Source organism: Arachis stenosperma, chromosome 8, assembly GCF_014773155.1.
Source record: "Arachis stenosperma cultivar V10309 chromosome 8, arast.V10309.gnm1.PFL2, whole genome shotgun sequence".
NCBI classification, from domain to species: Eukaryota; Viridiplantae; Streptophyta; class Magnoliopsida; order Fabales; family Fabaceae; genus Arachis; species Arachis stenosperma.
This window is the reverse complement of record NC_080384.1, coordinates 15893059-15914999: the sequence shown is the minus strand read 5'-3', so window position 1 is coordinate 15914999 and position 21941 is coordinate 15893059. Positions and strand designations below refer to the sequence as shown.

At 37.3% G+C, this 21941-nt stretch overlaps 2 protein-coding genes and 1 non-coding gene across 4 annotated transcripts; 2 read left to right on the top strand and 1 right to left on the bottom strand.

The window, feature by feature from the left end:
• The first annotated feature begins 485 nt into the window (after positions 1-485).
• TRNAY-GUA (transfer RNA tyrosine (anticodon GUA)) lies at positions 486-578 on the top strand. The gene is made up of 2 exons: positions 486-522; positions 543-578. It is a non-coding gene; the product is annotated as a tRNA-Tyr (tRNA).
• Positions 579-848: 270 nt separating this feature from the next.
• Positions 849-3600, top strand: LOC130946359 (protein WHAT'S THIS FACTOR 1 homolog, chloroplastic). Its single transcript, XM_057875086.1, has one exon. The coding sequence runs from the start codon at positions 1469-1471 to the stop codon at positions 2687-2689; it is 1221 nt and encodes a 406-aa protein (XP_057731069.1). The 5' UTR covers positions 849-1468; the 3' UTR covers positions 2690-3600.
• Positions 3601-3719: 119 nt separating this feature from the next.
• LOC130946358 (uncharacterized) lies at positions 3720-7303 on the bottom strand. 2 transcript variants are annotated; one of them, XM_057875085.1, is made up of 6 exons: positions 6985-7302; positions 6308-6602; positions 6158-6209; positions 4754-6053; positions 4504-4650; positions 3720-4394 (listed from the first exon to the last, which is right to left on the bottom strand). In XM_057875085.1, exons 4-6 carry the CDS (start codon positions 5895-5897, stop codon positions 3916-3918), a joined length of 1770 nt encoding a protein of 589 aa, XP_057731068.1. In that variant the 5' UTR covers positions 5898-6053; positions 6158-6209; positions 6308-6602; positions 6985-7302; the 3' UTR covers positions 3720-3915. The 2 variants fall into 2 exon arrangements, with proteins under 2 accessions (XP_057731068.1, XP_057731067.1); XM_057875084.1 differs by having other exon boundaries at positions 6158-6602; positions 6985-7303.
• Positions 7304-21941: the final 14638 nt, after the last annotated feature.

Genomic DNA, 21941 nt, shown 5'->3' with positions numbered 1-21941 from the left:
TATAACCAGATCAATTGGTAAAGCTTGTTCAAGCATATACTGATTCGGTGTTCTTACATAATTAGTCTTTTGTGATTTTGGTCTTTTTTTTTCTTTTATCTTCTTTCAGTTGCTGGAAAACTTATATATATGAGTCTGGCAACATTTCATTGTGTTCATGATTTATAGATTGTAATATAAAAAGTAGATTCAACCCATTTTTTAAAATTAGTCAAGTGTTTCATTATTTACTAATTAAAAATAAGAGGATTATTAAAAGACTAAAATTTTCATTTTTAAATTTCATCAAGTATTAAAAAGATTTTCTTAAGAGAGATGTCATTATTTATAACTCGAACACTGTAGAGAGACTTCATCATATTTCTAGTCACACTTTTATTCCCCCGGTACATAGTTAATGGAGCTAATCAGCTAATTCTAAAACTTTTGAAACTTATGTGAATGTTATATGATGAATTAAAATTATAGTGTCTTGATTTCCAATTCCGACCTTAGCTCAGTTGGTAGAGCGGAGGACTGTAGTGGGAATTATAACTTCAGCCATCCTTAGGTCGCTGGTTCGAATCCGGCAGGTCGGATATTTTTCCCCCTCCTTTTTTTCCAATTCGAAATTCCACTTTTTACCCTTGCACTACTACCCTCATAAATCATAACCGCAAGATTCTTCTATAAACCGAACCGACAATCAAATTGTTTTAGTTATTAGTTTATTGACAAAAACTTGCTGCAGATTAGTAATTTACAAAATGGTATATTTTATATCCTTTGATTATATATATATATATAAAGAAAAAGAAATATTAACAAAGGAAAAGAAGTCTCAACTTCAGTAGCAACACAAATATTAACAAAGGAAAAAGAAAAAAAAGAACAACTCATGAATAAAGAAAAAGTAAAGAAAAGAGCATTACTAGCTTACTGCATGTATAACTATTGTTGTAACCCTAGTGGCAGTGCATCTCTTGATTCTCTCTTCCCATGAAAATAGAACAACAGCCGAAGCAGGCCAACAACATCAACGTGACTCCCTCAAAGCCTTAACCTATCTTCTGCTCCAGCAGCAACTTGACTCCCTCGCTCCCTCGCCTTTTGTTTTTACTTGCTCTATCTCTTCTCTTCATCACGCTCAATGTTGTTGTCCTACCTCCTTCCTCTTGCATTTGATTATCAGATCTGTTTCTCAGTGTTTTTTTCTTCTCTGCCATAAACGACTTTTGGGTACCATCTTTTTCCCTTTTTTGGCCATAAATGACGCCGTTTGATCAAAACCTTCCGGATTCCGGTTCGGTCACTGATTTCCGGATTGTTTTACATTTTTTTGGCGGTTTGAACATTAGACGATTTTGTTTATAAACCGAATCGGACTAGACATCGGTTTCCGGTTAAACCGGTTCGACGGTACGGTCCGGTACGATTTTCAGAACATTGCCTGATAACCGTCCATTCATCATCAACCGTGAGAGCTTCAATGGCTTCGCGCTTTTTCTTCCTCCTCCGTACCAACGCCATCAATAAACCCTCCAAAGCCCTAATCCCAATCCTTCAAAACCCTATTTTCTCCATTTTCAGTTCGCAATTGTCCACCTCCTTCCTCGTCACCAAAACCCCAAAGAAGCTCCGAAAGAAGCGCAAGAAAAAGGACAGTCCAAGAACCAAGCTCGTTCAGACCCAACCCAACCTCATTCCTCACCTTGAGCGCATTGTCGAACGCGACGCGCTCTTCAGATTCATCAACAAAACCAAGCAATTCCTCTCCGCGCAACCGGAGCACGTGCTACGCCTCGACGACGCCGGGAAACTCCATCGCGAGCTAGGGTTCCCTCGCGGCCGCAATGTTACGCGCTTCATACTCCGCCACCCGCTCCTCCTCCAGACCTACCGCCACACCGACGGCAAGATGTGGTTAGGGTTCACTGATCTCATGGAAAACCTTCTCATGGAGGAGCAGGCAATCATGGATTCCATGGAGCAAGACCGCGTTGCAAAGGTACGAAAATTGCTCATGATGACGTCACAAAAGCGTGTTCCTTTAAGCAAAATTCACCACTGTAGAACCTTGTTCGGCATACCTGACGATTTCAGGGATCGGGTGAAGAAATACCCGAATTACTTTCGGGTCGTGGATGGTGGTGGCGGAAAGAGGGTCCTTGAGTTGGTTAATTGGGATCCTCTGTTAGCGGTGAGTGCAATTGAGAGGGAATTCGTGGTTGATGAGGATGGTGCTAAGAGGAAGTTTAGGTTTCCGGTGAAGTATGGTAGGGATTTGGGTTTGGAATTGGAGGATACTAGGAAGCTGAACTTGTTGAACACTTTGCCTTTGGTTTCGCCTTATTCGGATGGGTCGAAGTTGGATGTGTGGACCATTGAAGCGGAGAAGTTTAGGGTTGGTGTGGTTCATGAATTTTTGAGCTTGACATTGGAGAAGAAGGCATCAATTCACCACCTTGTGGAGTTCAAGGAAGAGTTTTGTTTGACAAAGCATACTTACCATATGCTGTTGAAGCAGCCAAGGGCATTTTATTTGGCGGGGACTGAGATGAACTGGGTTGTGTTCCTGAAGGATGCTTATGATGAGAGTGGTAATTTGGTTGATAAGGATCCACAGGTGATGTTCAATGAGAAGTTGTTTAAGTACGCTCAGATGCAAGAAATGGAAACTGGTTCTGAGGCTGAGATAGAAATGCAATGATTTACTTGAGTTTTCTGAATGGCGAGTCCGTGTTGGGTTTATTATTGTATTTGCCGGGATTGGAAATGAACCTGAAAAATGAGCTTGCGGATTTATGAGTGAATGTTTATGGAACTAGTTGCAACTGGCAGGTGATTTAACTATAAATTGTAATTTTGTATAACAGCATCGCATTGGAACTTCAATAAATATAAATTGGTTCGGCAAAATGTGGGCATAAATGGTAGTCAAGTTCAACTCACGCTTGAGAAAGGATCTTCCTGCTTGGAAGTTGGAATGATGGGTGCTCTAAGATGAAAGCTCAAAGATTAGAATGAAATGGCTTTCTGATACTATAGATGAACACGATGTTTCCTTGGATAATTCATTCTGTTCTGGTGATTGGCTTGACATGTATTCACTAGTTCCCAGGATGAAAGAAGAGGTTGGGGAGAAATTAAAGTTGATAATGTCTTGTCTTAGATGGTTTGGCTTGCACACATGAACATTACATAGGTGGCAACCATTTTAGTTTGTCGACCACATCCTCTCATCTAACCACACTATAAGATTCTGTCTACTAACGTGTAATATAATATCATGGTTTCATTTGTTTCAAGACTTTCATAATTATTGGCATTACAAAGCTCTCCTCTGATTGGGGAGTAAATACTAATTTTCAAATATCCTTTCTAGTTTCCATCACCATATGCTTTATCTAAATTGTCTTTTCCAACACAGTTTTATGTGAATTTAGGCTCAGTTAAATATCCGACAAAATAATTATAACTGCTCCTGACTTTGCATAGCTGCTTTTTGCATCGAGTTTGATGTTAACCTTTAAATATATGCCACAAACATTGTGTTATATTCCATTTTTATCTACTAATCATGGACCAAGCTAGATAATGTCTCCTTTTAATTACTAATCACTTGCCTTGGTATTCAGTGTTCATATAACAGATGAAACCTGACCCTAGTGATGATGTTTAGTTGCACGTGAAACACAATGAAGAATGCATTATATCAAGGCTTCTAAATGGAGAGGCTGTTGATACCAAGTACAGTCTCATTTATGGTAGAAACTGAGAATCACACACTCATGATAACATGTTTAAGCAAACACAACCATTACAGGTTGAAGCAGGCCATTACAGAATACAAGCATTTGGAAATACTGATATCCACTTTATTGAGTCGTGAAAACTGAGACAGTGAGACTCGTGAGTTGCTCCTTCTAAAGGCAACTAATGCTTTCTTGTTCGGAGCTTTGGCATGCTCTTACTTTTCTGGACAACACTAGTACTGCTTCTATGCGCATTTGAGGAACTGGGACCTCCATGGTTGCCTCTCTTCGGTGATTTTCGGTTGTAGTTCCGGCTGCTGTCACCAAGTGCAGCTTTGGCAACACTGTCAGTGAGTACTTCTCGTGCCCTCTGAGGCTTGATGGCTTGCTTGTTCAGGTATCCAAGCTTCGGAAGAAGACTGCAAACTGATTTCCGCAACTGCTCGTCACTGATGTTGTTTTGAACTGGATTTCCAAGCAGATTCAAGGCCTGAAGTGAGTTGTAGTTAGCTACAAGTTCCCCTAATGCTTTTGTTGTTGTGATCTTGTTGAAGCTCAAATCCAGAACTGTTAGCTTCAGTAATCTGTGTAGTCCCTGAACATCACTTATCTTATTCCCAGCAAGATATAGCTCTTTGATAAGTGTGCAATTTGATAAACCTGACAAAGACACATTGCAGAGTTTTATTTTAGACAATACTTGACGAAGACTATGAAATCTGAGATGTGAAAAATCACCATTGAGCATCAACTTAATACAAAAACTAACCTTGTCCAATTCTTGAGATGCGATTGTAACTCAAGTCAAGTACTCGTAACCGGGTTAAATCTCTAAGCCCCTCAATGGTGCTGATCTTATTTCTTGACAAATTAAGTGTATGAATACCCTTTGGGAGAAGTCCAGGCACAATTTGAACTGCAAATAAATTGAAGAGAAGAGACAATCAGTGGAGCCAGTTATATAGTTATCAGTAAATGGTTTCATAGTAGAGGCTACTTTCTTCAATCTAAGTGTATACCTATGAAATTGTTGGACAAATTGACAGAGCGGAGGCTGGAGAAGTGTGAAATACCAGGAATCGCTTTTATACCAACACCAGATATATGAGCCACAGTTGAGGCTGGATTTAGGGATTGGACCAAACTATTGGCATGCAGAATCTCCTTTGAAAGATTTGCATCTGTATGGTGACTTAACTGAGATACGGTTCTTGACATTGATCTACCAGCATTAGGAGAAGGTGGGAACTCAATGTTTCCCACATTGTCATTATCAAAATTATCCTCTGGAGGCACCTGCTGAATTTCAAGATCATGCACCCACTCCTCCACTCTATTGAAGGATGATGATCCTCCTGAGAAGGCTACCCATTGATTCTGTGGCCAAAAACCGAAACTCTCCTCCTGGAATCTGCTCCTCCTTTGGTGATCAATGTTTTTATCACTATAGCTTTTGCGAAAGTATTCACCATTTGATGACCTTGGTGAGGGTGATTCCACATTTCTTGGTGATTGCTTGTGCTTCGGTTCAAGGGTGTCGGAAGAGTACCCGTATGGATTGTGCGTTGCAGCCACACCAGGATTCACCTGTGTTGATTTGCTTGGAATAGGTCTATGTATGTTCCTATGGCTCCAGAGGAACATCTTCCACCAGAGTCTCTTACTTCCAGAAGGAAGAACTTGGCTTGAGGAATGCCTTCTCAACATAACTCTATCAGCACTGCAGTGAGTCATCACAGACCTGGGGCTTTCAAGATTAGCAGCCACTTTACCTGCTGTAAGTTCCTGTAAATTCTCGAAAGATTGCGACTTTGAATCTGGGAATTGATGAATTGTATTACCAAGAACATCCCTTCTTTCCAGGTTTGAGCATGATCGAGTGAGCTTGGGAGAATCCCAGAAGTCTTCCCTCCCAATAATCCCAGGATCACTGACATGCCCACTTTGCACTAGTTCGCCGCTCTTTTCGCTGTATTTTGTCTCTTTATCCGTTGCTGGACTTCGATCAGACCTTACTTCCCTTGACACAGCAGCTTCATGAGCTTGGAGATCAATATCAGATAGATCCCTTTTGAGGGAATGCGAATCTTCACGCTCGTCTTCCCCTTCATAAGCTTCCTCAGTCTCAGTCTTTAGAGGACTCTCAAGATTCATGACCCTCATGTTGCACCTTGAATTCTTCGGGATATCACAAGGAACTACAACGTCTCCGGTGAGTGGCTTCACATCGCAAGCTGGTGAACCCGAGGACGTCTTAGCCTCTTCTACTTTAACAAGTAGAGTTTTAACGTGTCCTTTCTTTGAAGACCGTTCAGCACCCTGAAAATCAAGCAAAACAAAAAGACACAAGCAAGGTAAATTCACATGGTTTACAAGAACCTTAGCAAAAGCAAAACTAGACACACTATGCAACTAGTTCTTACCTTGTCTTTCTTCTTCTTCTTCCCAACCAAAACATCAACAACATCGACACACCTACACATGGCCATGTTAATTATTTAGATGAAGCTTCAAGCTTGTTAATATTGCTGTTATTTGATCTTGTTTTACGCTTCAAAATCCTTTGCACGTACACAAATTCTATTGCAGCTCACATCTCTGCCCTATTGAAAAGCTAAACAATGATAGAGAACGCTTAATTCTATGTAAGATCACATCGAAGAAGAAGGATTGTAGCAGTGATTAGCCATAATCAGTGGGGAGACGCAGGAGCAGAGACAGAAGTGTGTCGAAACAGAAACAAAACCAAGAACAAGAAAACCAAGGGCCAAGTCCTGCTACGATTGGCGACGATGATATAGCTGAAGAGTTGGCCAGAGTTGAATATGGTTCGCCCCTTCAAAACCAAAGCTCCAAGAATATTTGTCCCTGGAAATAGACACCTTACCCAGTTAAAGACCAAACACTTGGATAAATAAAATATATGCGAAACATTGGTTTAGAAAATTCCGCAACCCAGCATCGAATACCAAAAGGAAACAAAACTTGCGGTGAAGGAATAAATTCTCTTTTGGAATTTTATATTTTATATACATCTAGATATTTCTAAAAGCTTCACATAATTCACATACATTGCACGATCAAATAGGCTTTGAAATTCTCTTGCATAGTCATGAGGGAAGAAAATAAATAAATAAACAAGAAGAACGTCAGGCACAATGGTTATAAGTTATAAGAGTCAAAAGAGAAAGACAAGAAAGAACAAAACTATAAGCATGAAGAGGGGGACATTTTGGTAAAAAGAGCAAACCTGATGGAGCGTAATTTCGCCAGGTTTACAGAGTAAGTGAAACACACAGAAGTGGGGATTGATTCTGAATCCTCGAAGGAAGATTAAGATAATAATTGTGTCGTGGCTTTATGAGGAAGAACGTGAAACAGTCTTGGGGTAGGTTGAAGTTTTTGAGGTTGTGTGTTGGCGATGATGGTGGAATATAATTGGAGTGTGGTTAGTAGAAATTGTTGTGATTGTGAAAGAGACCATGAAAGACGTACGCGCAAGCAACACGACGTGTTCGGTTATGAGTTTAGTAGTTACTGGTTAGTAGCATGCTATTATGCTAATTGCTAATTGCTAATTGCTAAGTATTTGTATTTATATTACTATATTAGTGTAGCTGGTTGTGCCATGTGATGCTCTCTGAAGCTTGTGATTCAGGTGTGGCCCCTTCATGTTGCTCTGTCACTCAATAATTTAGCCAATCACAATCACGACTAGATGGTTTTCTTTTTTTGGTTTTTTTAGGGGAGGCGGGCTGTTGGTTTGGGGAGATCATTAAATTGTTTCTTATTATGAAAGACCTCATTTCTTTTTCTTCCTTTTTTTGGTTATCATAAAAGTTCTCTAAATCAAATATGTAATAATTAAAATTAGTAACCAAATTAATACCAAAAAAATTAATAATCAAATTAATTCTCAACAATTTTTAAATTGAATACTTTAGATTCTAATAAATTTTTATTTTTTATAAGTTTTTAATAATACTCTTACCAGACATTAATTATGTCATCGTTACGAAAAAGATTAATTTATCTTATAAAAATAAATTTTAAAACCTAATTGTTTTATAATAATTATTTTTAAGAATTTGTTTATCAAACACGCATACAAAAAATTTTATTGAAAGCAATAAAATAATTAATATGTCTAGCGAAAATAATTTTTAAAGATCTTTAATTAATAAAAATTTACTAAGATCAAAGTGTGATTCAAATATCATTTCTCTTTATTTAAAATCATCACTTAGATCATGTGAATTTGGACTATGGAAGTTGAAGCTCCTAAAATTTTTTTTTCACTTTCATGGTATTTCTAATATAGTAGGTACATGATTAGTTCGTTGCGAATTTGAGTTCTATTCTGAGACAATACTTGAAATCAAGGTGATATAGGCTTAGACGTAAGGTCCAGACTATTTTGAGTGTAAATTCTGACTTGTTTACTGGTGTGACAAATCGGTCCGACGTCTTCGTTAGAATGATGATGGGAGATACCTGCAAGGGATTTTGATATTTAAGTTAGTAAGAGTTTGAGACAGGTTTAAGTGAACTGAGATTGAGAAATACCTAAATTTGATGGAGTATTTATAGAAGGAGGTGATGATTTGGCCATCACTTTGAAGTTTCTCCACTAGCCATAATTGGTGGTTTCTTCCTTAGTATTTCGGAAGTTATCCTACATTAAGATAATGGTCAAACTGTTAACGAAATTTGAGGTAGTGGATGGCAAGCCCATACTTGCCATGCAAATTGAGTCAAACACGAGTCGTGATACTCGTGCCCCAAGTAGGTCAGGTGATTCAACCCATATAGTTTTGGGACAGATCTAATTGGATCTAGACAACCTTGAGGCCCATTGAGGGTGGGCCAGCCTTCTTGGGTTATGGCTTAGATTATTGGGCTATTATATGAACAATGATCATGCTCATGGCCAAGTTTAGTGAACTTGGGCCTCGAGCAAAGGATTTTGCCAGGCTATAGCTTGTAGCCTTCACTTTTCTGGAGAAGATGCATAGAATAGAATTCTTTTATGTTGAGGAGGTCGGTACTTTCGATATCATTCAAGAGAATGTAGTCGGTCAACTCGATGTGATTTTTAAACTATCACTTTGTCTTTCTATAACTATTCGCACGCCTTTTCATTTTTTTATAACTGTTCACTACAAATAAAACATGATAAAATTACCTTTTTTCCTTGCTTACATATATATTTGACTTTTTCTTTTCTCTTTCCAACTTCTTTTTCTTTGTTACGAAAAACTTCTCTTCTTCCTAATAAAGAAAAAGCTCTTATTCTTCATCACATTGTGCCAATCACACCATGTCATTTTCGTCTCAAAATATCTTCTTTCGTTACCTTCATTGGTGCTTCTGAAGTTTTCCAGGCGTACTCATTGTTTCTTTGCTATTTCTGTTTTAAGGTTGGTTGTTTCTTCTTTCTTTTCTTTTTCTGAACATTTATTTGTTCTTGGTTTTATGATTTTCTTACATGCTAATAATAGTTGCAAACTGTTACTTTGAAAGATTATTTTTTTGGTTTGTTTTCGATATCTGAGAGATGCTCTTGAGAGGGTTGTTTTCTAAGAAAATTTATTGTTGATAATTTGATTTTTGAGGAATGGTATTTTTGCTTGAATCTTGGTTATTATGTGCCTTGGATGTTTCTTACCTTTGAGTGCTGGTGTTATTACTTCTAATGAGAGTGCCACTAGTAATTTTGTGTTTCTTACTACTTTCTTGGCCTCTGCTATCATAAAAAAATAGTGAAGATTGTTTGATTCTTTTGATGGAGATAATACCGATTTGTTTTATGTTGTGACCGACTTCTTTTACTTCACACGTGTAGTTATTTTTCTTTTATAGGTATATTTATTTCTATGTCTCCTTCTGTAGTAAATATAATGCCTTATAAAATTTTTAAGGATTTAGACTGGGTAGATAGTACTGTGTTAGGAGTTGTTTCTGTGATAGATAGAAAAACTTTAGGAAAATTATGTTTCAGTTGCCCTTGATTTTGAGGAGAGAATTTGTTATTCTCAACTTAGCAAATCGGACCCATATTTTATTTTTATGTATGAGTGCATTTTTCTCAAACTTGGTGTAAAAATTCTATTTACTGACTTCGGGCAAGACATTTTTTTGACTTGCTGAGTTACTCCTACCCAATTTTACCCGAATTCTTAGGATTTTATGAAGATTTATCATCTTTTTAATCATACACTTGATCTCCCCGTTTTTCTTAGGATTTTTTTCTATTTCTTTCATTTGACAAAATATTTAAGCTCTAAAAATAAAAGTAAGCTTCTTTCCAAGCAATTTAGGATAGAATGGTGTTTTCTATTTTTGAAGAGTCTTTTCACGACTTCGAAAACTATTACTTTAAGATTCAGGCTAGAGAGGGTTATCGACCTTTTTACTTTAATGAGAAATTCAAGTATATATTTTGTTTGTATTGGGAGGAAGAATCAACAATTATAAAGTATAATTTTGAGGATCTTCACGAGGAGGAGCAAATGATCGCGACTCTCTTTCAAGAATTCTAGGGTTGAGCTCCTAATCTCAATATCGAGAAATTTCTTATAGCCAAGATGAGTTATTTCAAACTGAGTAGGTAGATGGATTTATTTCTTATAATAGATAATATAAGGCTGTATCTAAGTCTCTTGCTAATATATTTCTTCCTTCATAAAGGGGATGGTGAACAACTTAGACACATACAAGAAGTTCAAATTAGCCAAGAAGAATATAGATGCACGTCAAGCCAAGAAGCTTAAGGCAGTGAAATCGGAGGCAACTCGACTTTATCGTCAAATTCGAGTCCGATTTCTTCTTAGACGGCGACACTTCTTCCATCTCATCCTCAATCTCAACTGCAGATTTCTCCTCAAGTTCCTCATATCCCTAAATTCGTTGAGCCCTCAAAAGACTCAGAATCTGGGGCTTCTCGCAAACGCAAAACCCTTTACAATAGGTACGGCAGTGTGTTCAACCCTAGTTTTGACGCGATGGGTTTTAGCGAATATTACATCATGTCGAACAGTCAAATATCCTTGAATGATGCAAACCTGGAGAAGAAATTGGAGATTTTGGTGAAGGGAGGAATCTGAACTGCTAGGGTTTGTATTGCTATTATAAAAAAGCTTTGACAAACTCCCCTTGGCCCTCTCCAGGTCTAGGTGGAGGAGCTTCGTACTAAAGTCGTTGGGTTTGAAAAAGAAAAGACCAAGTAGGAGGCTGAGAAGAAAGTTGGCATGGACACAAGTAGGACATTGCTGAACATAATTGGTGGCATCTTTTTGTAAGTAGGCTAGTATAACCCAACTCGGATTATTTTTTTGGCTAATGGCCGAGCTCTGAGATGAATTCTGCAGATTCCTACATGGACTTCTTCCAATACTTCTTTAGCTTTGGATGTCAGGATGCACTTGAGCAGTGGTGTAAAAATTCTTGCATGGATTTCTTCTAATACTCCATTATCCATTGCAACATTGGACCCGCTTTGTCGTTTTTTTATAAGCTATTCTTCAAGGGTTGGTTGGTTCGAACTCTGACCATATGGGCTTGAAAGTAGGATTGCAACCTTCTGGATGTCAATACAAATGCGTAGACTACCTTTTCAATCTTCTAGTAATTGAGTTTAGCTCATTGTAGTGCTTTACTTATAAAGTATATAGGTTGTTGCTTTCATTTTTCTTATTGGACAAGAGCTGTTGCCACAGCCTTCATAGCTACTTCTAGGTAGCTTATAAGCTCGTCCCTGAGTTTTGGCTTTGTTAAACTTAGAGGTTGAGCTAGGTATTCTTTGAATTATTAGAATGTATTTTTGCACTCGTCGGTCCATTTGAAGTCGACGTTTTTTTTAACAGGGAGAACAAGAGCAAGGACTTGAGAGTTGTTCCTGCAATAAATCGGAAAAGACCCGTCAATCTCCCATTCAATTACTATACCTCTTTGAGACAATTCGGACTCGACATGTTTAAGATGGCAGAACATTTGTTCAAGTTAGCTTCTATCCCTCTTTGGGTGAGCATAAACCCTAGAAACTTTTTTGTTCCTATTGCAAACGCACATTTGGCAAGGTTGAACCTGATGTTATGCTTTCTGATCATACCAAATATCTTCTGTAGGTCGGGCACTAAAGTTGCCTCCTCCCTACTTTTAACAAGCATGTCGTCCACATATACTTCCATCAGGGACTTGAGATGTTCATGGAATACTTTGTTCATTAGTATTTGGTATGTAGTCCCTGTATTTTTTAATCCAAATAGCATTACTATATAGCAATAATTCACCTTTGAGATGATGAATGAGGTCTTTTTCTAGTCTGGACATGCATGGGTATTTAGTTGTACCCCAAGTAAGCATCCATGAATGATAAAAATCTGTATCCTGATGTTACATTTACCAGAGCGTCAATGTTAGGTAGAGATAGGGGTCTTTGGGACATGCTTTGTTTAGGTTGATGTAATCAACACACATACTTTATTTTCCGTTTTGTTTCTTGACCAAGAGTAAATTAGCCAACCAAAGCGGGTATTCCACTTCCCTAATGAACCCGGCTTCCAAGAGTGCATCCACTTGTTCTTCTATTACACGGGCTCTCTCCTCACTGAACTTTTTTTTTTTTTGTTGAATTGGCCTTGAGCCAGGATATATCAACAGCTTATGTGACATTAACTCGGGTGAGATGCCTAGCATGTCAGACGCTTTTCATGCAAACAAATATGAGTTCTCTTGCAAGAGTTGAATCAACTCCTGCTTGAGTTTTTGACGGAGTTCTAATCCTACACTTAAAGTCTGCTAAGATCTCTTTCCAATTTAAACTTCTTCTAACTTTCCTTCCAGATGAGGTCGAAGAGAATTCCGTTCCCTTGGACTACTGATTTTTAGCACAGAAATAAGTTCTCCTGCTTTTGTCCCTTTGAGGCTTAAACTTTTGTTGTAGCATCGTCTTCCAAGGGCTTGGTCTCTGTGAACTGTTGTAATTCCTTCCTTTGTTGGGAACTTCATGCATAAATATGGTGTAGAGACCATCGCTGCTAACCGCTTCAATGTACCTCTTTTAATGAGTGCAATATAAGCTGAAGGGATATGACTATTATGCAGTCGATCTTTATGGTGCTACTTCTTAGACTCTTTCCAAAGGTCATATATAAATTGATGAAACCGAGAGGGTGGATGGATGTTTTCCTAACCTAAACAAAGTATTCGGGTATGCCCTTAGATATTTTGCGTCTAGTCTGAGCTTGTCGAATGTCTCCTTGAAAAGAATATTGGTTGAGCTTTCTTGGTCAACTAAAGTTCTGTGCAAGTTAGTATTTGCTAAAATCGTCGTGATTACTACTGGGTTATCATGTCTGGTAACACATTTCGAGCATTCTCTTTTGTAAAGGTGATCTTGGGTAGATGAATGTCTTGTTTTTCGGCTCCCACCTGATATACCTCTTTTAGGTGCCTTTTTGGGAGATTTTTGAAATTCTCCCTGCGAATCCTCCTGCGATCATATGGATATGACACTCTGGAGTTCTCTTAGGTTCATTAGTCCCCTCTCTTTCTTTCCTCTTGTGGTCTTCTCTGGATGCCCTGTATTTCCTATCCGACTTGTCGATCTCCAGATATTTATCGAGCTTGCCTTCTCGTGCAAGCTTTTAAATAATATTTTTGAGGTCGTAGCAATCATTGGTGGGGTGGCCATAGATGACCTGTTTTCTCCTTTCTTGCTTTAGATAGGTTGTGGAAGTGGTAACTTTTCAACTTGACAAATACCTCTAAAAACTTCAACTAGGAATACTCTTAAGGGACTCTAGGAGTGATACCTCTTTGTTAGACCAATATAGTCTTCATTCTTTCTTTGTTCCTCCTTTTTGCTATTCTATCCGACTTCTTTGCTTTGGTGAGACTTTTTGAGTTGCGCAGATTTTTCCATGCTTATGTATTTTTTTTTTGGTTTTTTCTGGACCTCATAGAGAGAGCTCAGGTGTCTCTTTGAAATTGATGTGAGAATGATCTGTAATTTGAGGTCATTCACTACTCCCCTTATGGTCGCCTCTATTGGTAGGATTTGAATTTTTAAGCAGGCTTTATTGAATCTTTTCCTATATACTCTAAGAAACTCTCCTTATTCTTGTCCTTTTAGATGAAAAAATGGATGAGAACATTCTTTTCCAAATCATCAAAACATGTCATCGACCTTGGGGTAGGTTGTCAAACCACTTTATTGCTACTTTAGTAAGTGTGGTTGAAAATGCTTTATGTCGAATCACATCGAAAGCATCTGCTAGATACATATGACTCTTGAAGTTGCTAAAGTGATGTCATGGGTCGGTGGTACCATCATAGATATCTATCTTTAGACTCTTAAAATTTTTGAAAACTTTAGCTCGCATAATATCTTCCGAGTAGGAATCACTTCCTGAAGGAGTTGTGTCCTTTTCTTCTCAATTTTTTCTGTTCTTGAAGTCAGTCTCCAACTTCTTCAATTTGTCTTCCAACTCTTTGCGGTTGTATAATTTTCTCCGCAACGGTTGCTCAGACTCTCTTTGTTTTTCCAACTCAATTTTTAGTTGTTCGAGTCGTCCTTGGTGACCATGGACGAGCCCATAATATTTGTTGCGTTTCTAGTTCCTGATCCTTCTGGGATGTGAACTTGGGAGCTCATTCTTCGTCCTCTTTACTCTCCTTTGTTTCTTTCAGAATGCTAAAATACAGAGAGTGCTCGATCATTATTACGATGATCTCTACTTTGTGATCCTGAGTCAAATGCAGTACGTCCATATTTAAGATGTGCATCTACTATGGTTGAAAGTTAATCTCCGAATCTCCAACAATGACGCCAATGTTTCGAGACAATACTTAAAATCAAGGTGATATAGGCCTAAATGTAAAATTCAGATTCTTTTGAGTATAAATTCTGACTTGTTCATTGGTATTAATAAGTCAGTAGTGAATGATATCTACAAGGGATTCTGATACTTAAGTTAGTAAGAATTTGAAGTAAGTTTAAATGAATTGGGACTCAGTTAATTAAGTTTAATCCAATTTTATCCAAATCCTCTCTTTTCCAAACCTTAATTTATTCTAAGCCCCGCCTTTTCAAACCTTAATCTATCCCAAACATAACCCTCTTCTATGTCATTTCCCCCACTGTCGCCTTCCTTTCCTCCTAATTGAAGAGTGTATAATTATGTGATTAGCCATTTAGGTCATCAAGAGAGGTAAAGGTTGACGAAAAAAAAATGAATAAGAGATTATTAGACGTACAATCCAAGGACACGACACAAAGGTGGGGCTGTGGGCGGTGTGAATATCATCAGCAGGTGATGGCCACTTCAATACGGTATAGAGATAAAGAAGTATTGATTTGCACGAGACAACCTTAATCCTTATTACAAGATAAGGTAGATTCAATGCTTCATTTGTTGTTTGTTGATAATAACAAACGTCAAAAAAAAAAAAAAATCTCTTGTTAATTCATAAACCAAGAACTTGTGACTGGTGTATGACACTTTCACAATTTTACGTTTGAGCGTCTCTAAAACAGATCATGAGTTTGTGTTAGGGACTACATCACTACACCATATGCATAATATTTTACTAGCTTAGTGTATTACATAACTCACTAATAGATGATATTATTATTATTATTATTATTAAAGTCTTAACGTAACATTAAAAACGGATTTTTGTTTTGAATAGTTCATCATTCAAAGCCCAAACGATTAATTAATCTTAAATGAGACATTATTATAGTAGCAATAATTTGGGAACTAAGTGACGATAGAATTGATGTTCAACTAACCAACAATTTATGTTCACATTAGTTGATGTGTGTGTGTGTGACACTGCTGCAGTGAATACGACCAAGAAAGTCACAATAAGCAAATTAAAGTTAACTGAGCTTATTGACTCTTCACCGTGCCACCGTCAGTGTAGTTGAGTCGCCGGCGGCTACAACTATCGTCAATTCACCACTCTCTAGCTAGTCATCGTTGCCATTATTATTGTTTTAATCGCTAATTAACAACCTTAATTAAATTAATAATGTTAGAATATAATTAGGATCAATTCGAATCAATTAGTATTATTTAATATACCTGAATATTTATTATAGGAGTTACAATTCTCTTAGTACCTATAAATACTCTTTTATATTATATCATTCCAGACAACATAAATGAATAATTTAAATACACACAAATTATTTCTTCAGTTTAATATCTTGTTTCTAACAAATAACATCCACTATTGTTCTTTGAAGTGTGTAAGTGTGTCATAGATGCAGTAGTGAGTGACTAACTCGTAAGCTTCAACGAATCCAATTGGCCAATTGGTAGCAATTAGTTAAAAGCTGACGTCACCACGGACGCATGCATAATTGCATATTGCATTGCATATATATCTAATAAGATTGGGCGATTATGAAACAAGAATGCGACGGTTATAATTATTGGAGGCTTGTGCGGGTAATACTTTTCAAGTTTTGTGGAGTATATTTATCTTAAGCAAAAATAATTGAAATTTGCAAGTTGGCTGCGGGGAATCCTAAAAAGGCGAATTAAGTTCTTAAAAATATGGCTCTTTTTGAAGCAAATCAATTTAGCTTGTTTTAAATAACTCGCGAATTATGCGAATTTGAGTCTCGGAGTTTTAATAGATCGTTTTTAGTTTTTTTATATTTTATTTTAAGAAAATAATATAAATATAACAATTTTACTTTTAAAGTTCATATGAAAATATATGAATGTGTAATAAAAATTTGTATAAATGTCTAGACAAAGTTGTTTAAATTCTTTTTCCACTTAAGAAACTAGTTTTTTTTTAATATTTTTAATAAATAAATAAATAAAATATGAGTTAGTATTTGTTTAATTCGTTAGCTCAATCATTTTTTGGCTCATAAAGTAGGCTAATTTGCTTCGTCGCTTATGACAAGTTGGATTGAATTCACTATTTACAGGTTTATTTGACAACTTTACTTGTACAATTATTTATTTACTTTTTTAGATAAAGATAGGTATTTATTTTATTTCACTAGAAATAAATGGGTGATCCACACTTGCACAACAAAACATATCAAATTGAAAATCTTCCAAAACAAATGGATATAAGGAGGCTCATTTTTTTTAATATTGGAGTCCCTTTAGTGTTATTCCTCGTTATGATGTGAATTCGTATTTTACTTGAATATTGGTTAGAGGCAGAAATCGCTGTTAGTAATTTGTGGAGGAATGAAAAATAACAAAGAAAAGCTAGAAAATGAAAGGAGCGATTACTGCACAGTTGTAGAGAGTTTTTTTTTTAATAAAACAAAATGGAGGGGGCGAATTGATAGATAGTGGGGTGACTTGACGTATGAAGGAGTGATTTGTCCAAAAAAAAAAAAGAATTGCAGTGGCTACAAATAAGGTCTCAGCCAGGCTTCACATTCATCTTCCTCGTCTTGTTCTTCTTCTTCCTACTCTACGTCTCTGTTTTTTTTCATTCATCTGAAGGTGTAAAATTTATATGTGAGAATCCATGTGATATTGTTGTTCCTTTCACCATATTATTTGAAGAACTAAAATGTATAATTTGTGAAAGGATAGATCCTCAGATATTGAAAAGAGTGATTAGTATTGTGTACAAATATCCTGTAATAGTATTTGGAGGATTCATACAGTTCGAGATGAAGTATGTCATTGATGAAGCAACGATACAAGAAATGTTTTCAATATATCACGAAAGTCGACCACAAGACTTTGTCATCGAGCAATACGTTGAGTTCGAACACTTGACTTATGGTGTTGAAGAAGACGATGGAGACATGGATTGGGAAGACTACAATAGTGAAAGCGAAGATGAATTTGAAGGCAACTATGAAATAGATGATCTAAACATAGATGGAGACGGTGTTAATTGCATTAATGAGCCAGATGTAAAAAAAGTGGCAAATGTCCTAGCAAGCCAACATCCATTTGGGGAGCTGTCTTTTATGCGCCCTTTGGACCTTGCAGCGTTGAATGCACCAGAGTTTCTTAAGTATGTGACTGCTGGTATGTGAATATGATATTAAGAGAATAGATATATTTTCTGTACTATAAGATGATGATTCTACCGTGGTTGGTAAATCATATTGTTTAATTGCTTTTTGTGGTATTGTTGCAGAAACCACCTATTGTTGCAGACGACAAATTTGTTATTGGGATGGAATTCAGTTCTAGAGAAGTTGTGGTTGCAGCTATCAAAGACTATACATTTTGTAGAGAAGTTGACTACCGGGTATACACGTCTGAACCAATGACATTTTATGCCAAATATGTACAATATGGCAACAATTGTGATTGGCTTATCAGGGTAAGTTTGATCCGAAAGAAATATTGTTGGGAAATAAGACGTTATAACGGTAGCCACACTTGTACCAGATCTACCATTTCTCAAGACCACTACAAGTTGAACTCAGACATAATCGCCAAGGTTCTGAAAATCGGACCGGCCATTTCAACTGGGTTAGCTGAAACTGGTCATCTGGTCGGTCCGGTCCACCTCTAAAATCGTGCTGCAAAAAACCGGTAAAAAAATCGATCAAACTGACAGTTAACGACTGAACCGTCCGAATCGGCCGGGTTTTTGAAAGTATCGGTTTTCAAAATCCACCAAAACGACATTGCTTTAATGCTTTAAAAAAAATTAAATGGCTGAAGGCCTGAAGCTGAAACGTGAAACCCAAAACCCTCCTCTTCCGTTTCTTCATTCTCTCACTCAAAAAACCCTAATTTGTCCCCTGATCCCCTCAACCCTCACTCCCTCTATTCTCTTCAAAGTTTCAACAGCCACCAGCCCACCACCCACTACCCACCATTTGGAACCCATCACTCACACTCGTCGCCTAACCCTTCTCCTCGCTGTGGGTGCCATCGTCACTGGTGGAAAAGTCTGCTCGGCCATCTTCTCGACGTTCCTCCTCTCTTGGCGTCGACGTCGCGAAGGATTGCAAGGTCCGTCGGTCATTGTTTTTCGGAGCTCACTGTCTCTTTGTCTGAGCTCACTTCCTTATTCGAGCTCTCCCTCTAGCTCTCTCTGTTTGAGCTCACTTCCCTTCTTGTCGCTGTCACTTTCGATTCCGTCGTCGCCATCACTTCCTTTCTCCCTTGCTGCTGGTACTTCAATTTATTTTCGCTTGTTTTCAATTTTTTAATAATACTGATTCTGTGATTCTGAGTGGTTAGGTTTACTATTTTGAGTTATTGAGTTAGAATAATACTGATTTTGTGATTGCTGGGATTAATATCCTGAATTACTGCTGCTTGTTTGAGTTAATTTTGTTTATGGTTAATTTTGTTAGTTTCTGATTTTCTGATTTGAAAGATGCAATTACAAAATGATTTTACAGAAAATCATTTCATACAATACAAATATATGTTAATGTTGGATTTTTTTGTAGAACATTATGTTTGTTATTTTTATGCATTTTGATTTTGTCTAGTGATCAATTTTGTTAATATATGTTTATTATTTTCTAAGTTTGGGTAATTTTGTGTTGTGTACTGTTGTGAGAATTGAGACTAATTGATTATGGAGGGTGATTTGTTTAAATTTGTGTAAATTGTGTTGTTTTGTTTTGTTTGGATGGTGCAAGCTGAAATTGCAGGAGCATTTGCAGTACTACATTGATTACCCTGAGGAGATAAGCAAGCTTGCCAAGGTTTAGAATTAGACTTTGAAAAATTAACATAGTACTTAAACATCATAAATGAGGCTGCTATATTAGTTTAGTTAGCAACTTTTTCAAACTTCTCAAACTCATGCTGTTATAGTGTTGATATTTTAACTAGTTCTGATTAAGCATGTCAGATTTGGATCCGAGGTATTATTAGTTATATATTCTAGTTCTTTTTGGATTTCAAGTCACTGTAGAAATGTGAGAACTTTGTTTCAATTAGATATGCAGTTTTCTTTTTCCTATAGTATTTGTTGATCTGGTTTTGAAACTTTAATTAAAATAAAAAAAACATTAGTTATGCATGTAGCCTAATCAATTAATTTAGTAAAAAGGAAGCCTTTGGAGGAATAGAGCTAGGGGGAGCAATTTCGTATATTTAAAATTATATATTAAATTTTTATATAATTTAATTAATTTTAATGTATATTTAATTATACCGGTTTAACCACGGTTTGACTCCAGTTGGACCATTAAACTACTAAACCTGTCACTTGATCGGTTCAATGACCGGTCCGATTCTCGCAACCTTGATAATCGCAGAAGCGATAAAGCCATTAATTAAAGCTGACCCATCTCTAAAAGTTTGATATGAGATTGTAGATGTGCAAGCAAAGTTCAATTACATCGTGAGCTATCGCAAAGCATGGTTGGAAAAACAAAAAGTAGTGGAGAAGATTTTTGGCGGTTGGGAGGCCTTATATGAGGCTCTTCCAACATGGTTTGAAGCTATGTGTAATAAAGAACCATAAGCAGCTGTGCAGTTTGAAACATTGCTTGATTATCGAGGAGATGAGTTGGCTCAGGATACATAGGTATTACAGCGTGTGTTCTGGAGTTTTTACCCTTGTATTAGAGCATTCAGACATTGCAAACCAGTTGTGCAGGTAGATGGCATACACTTATATGAAAAATACAAGGGAGTTTTGATGGTTGCAGTATCACAGGATGGCAACAAAAATATTGTGCCTATTGCATTTGCCATTGTCGAATGGGAGACTGCTGATGCATTGTACTTTTTCCTTTCTAATTTGAGAAGATATGTCGTGACTCGGGATGGTGTGAGTCTTATTTCTGATTGTCATGAGTCCATTACTTCAGCCATAGCACGTAGCAATGGAGCATGGGATCCTCCGAGAGCTATCCACATGCATTGTATTAGGCACATAACAGCGAACTTTTTGAGAAAGTTCAAGGCACCGTACTTGCAAAATCTTATTGTCAACATAGGTAAATAAAATTATAGAATTTTGAATCTTTTTCATTGTGTGTAAATGCCTTAGTAGATGGATCCCCAGAATGCCCGGACATCGACGGCATGTGAAGTCTAGAATCTAAAGACATATGGCCAGGCACCATTTCAAATGGCCTATTGTCTTGAGGTTGGAAGACTTGACTTTCATCTGGATAATTGCCCCAATGTGATTGATCTGTGTCATTAAGAAACCTCCAAATTTGATTCATGGTGGCTTGATCCTCTTCAAAGATAAACAACTATAGTTGGTCCACTTGGTTAAAAGCAATGATTTGAAAATCGGACCGGATTGGCCGGTTCAACCTGGTTAACCAGAAACCGGTCACCTAACCAGTCCGGTCCACCTCTAAAACTACCCTGCAAAAAATCGGTGAAAAAACCAGTTGAACCGGTGGTTAACCGGCGAACTGGCCCGGTTTTTATAGGTGCCGGTTTTTCCCGCTGCTAGTAAAACGGCGTCGTTTGTTAAAAAAAAGATGAAGAACGCGTGACTTGCAGACTGCCACTCCCAAAATTGACAATCCAAAATCCCTAATCTCTATTCTCCAAAATATTCGAAGAAGTGAAGACTGAAGACTGAAGACTGAAGAAACCTCCACTGCCACTCCCAACCATCAGCTCCACTCCCAATCTATTCTCCCCTCTCCAAAATTGAAGCAGCTTCTGCATACAACGGATCATAGGACGTCGTGAAGAACACTTGATGTTCGGCCATGTTCGCGCACCGTCGCCCACGTTCGCACACCGTCGCCGACGTTCGCGCACCGTCGCCCATGCTCGCGCACCGTCGCGCACCTGGGTTTCTGGGTTTTTCCGTTTCTGGCTTCTGGGTTTCTAGGTTTCTGGGTTTCTCCGTTTCTGGCTTTTTGGTTTCTGGGTTTCTAGATTTGTGGCTTCTGTTCGTGCTGTGTTGTTTTCTGGCTTTTCTTCGTTCTTCTCTTGAGGTAAGATCTGGGTTTCTGGCGTCTGTTCAGTTTATACTGTTTCAATTTTTTTTTGGCTTCTGTTCTTCTATTTTTTTATATGATTAATCAAATGTGGAATGGATTTGTTGTATACTTGTATGTTGGATTTGAGAATAAAATTGATGCATGTTGAAATTGAAAATTATGTTCTGCTCTGTTCTTCAATTTTTTTTAATCTTTTCAAGTCTGCTTTGTTTCGTTTTTTATTTTATCAATTCTGCTCTATTGAATGCATATAAAATTATAAATTGTATGAACTATGAACTATAAATTGATATATTGGTCTGGATTCT

Coding starts and splice junctions, on each gene's coding strand:
- LOC130946359 (XM_057875086.1), top strand. CDS start 1,469: ATGGCTTCGCGCTTTTTCTTCCTCCTCCGTACCAACGCCATCAATAAA.
- LOC130946358 (XM_057875084.1), bottom strand. CDS start 6,223: ATGGCCATGTGTAGGTGTGTCGATGTTGTTGATGTTTTGGTTGGGAAG. Junction 4,651..4,753: donor TTTGTCCAACAATTTCATAG/GTATACACTTAG, acceptor ATTTATTTGCAG/TTCAAATTGTGCCTGGACTT. Junction 4,395..4,503: donor CATCTCAAGAATTGGACAAG/GTTAGTTTTTGT, acceptor TGTCTTTGTCAG/GTTTATCAAATTGCACACTT.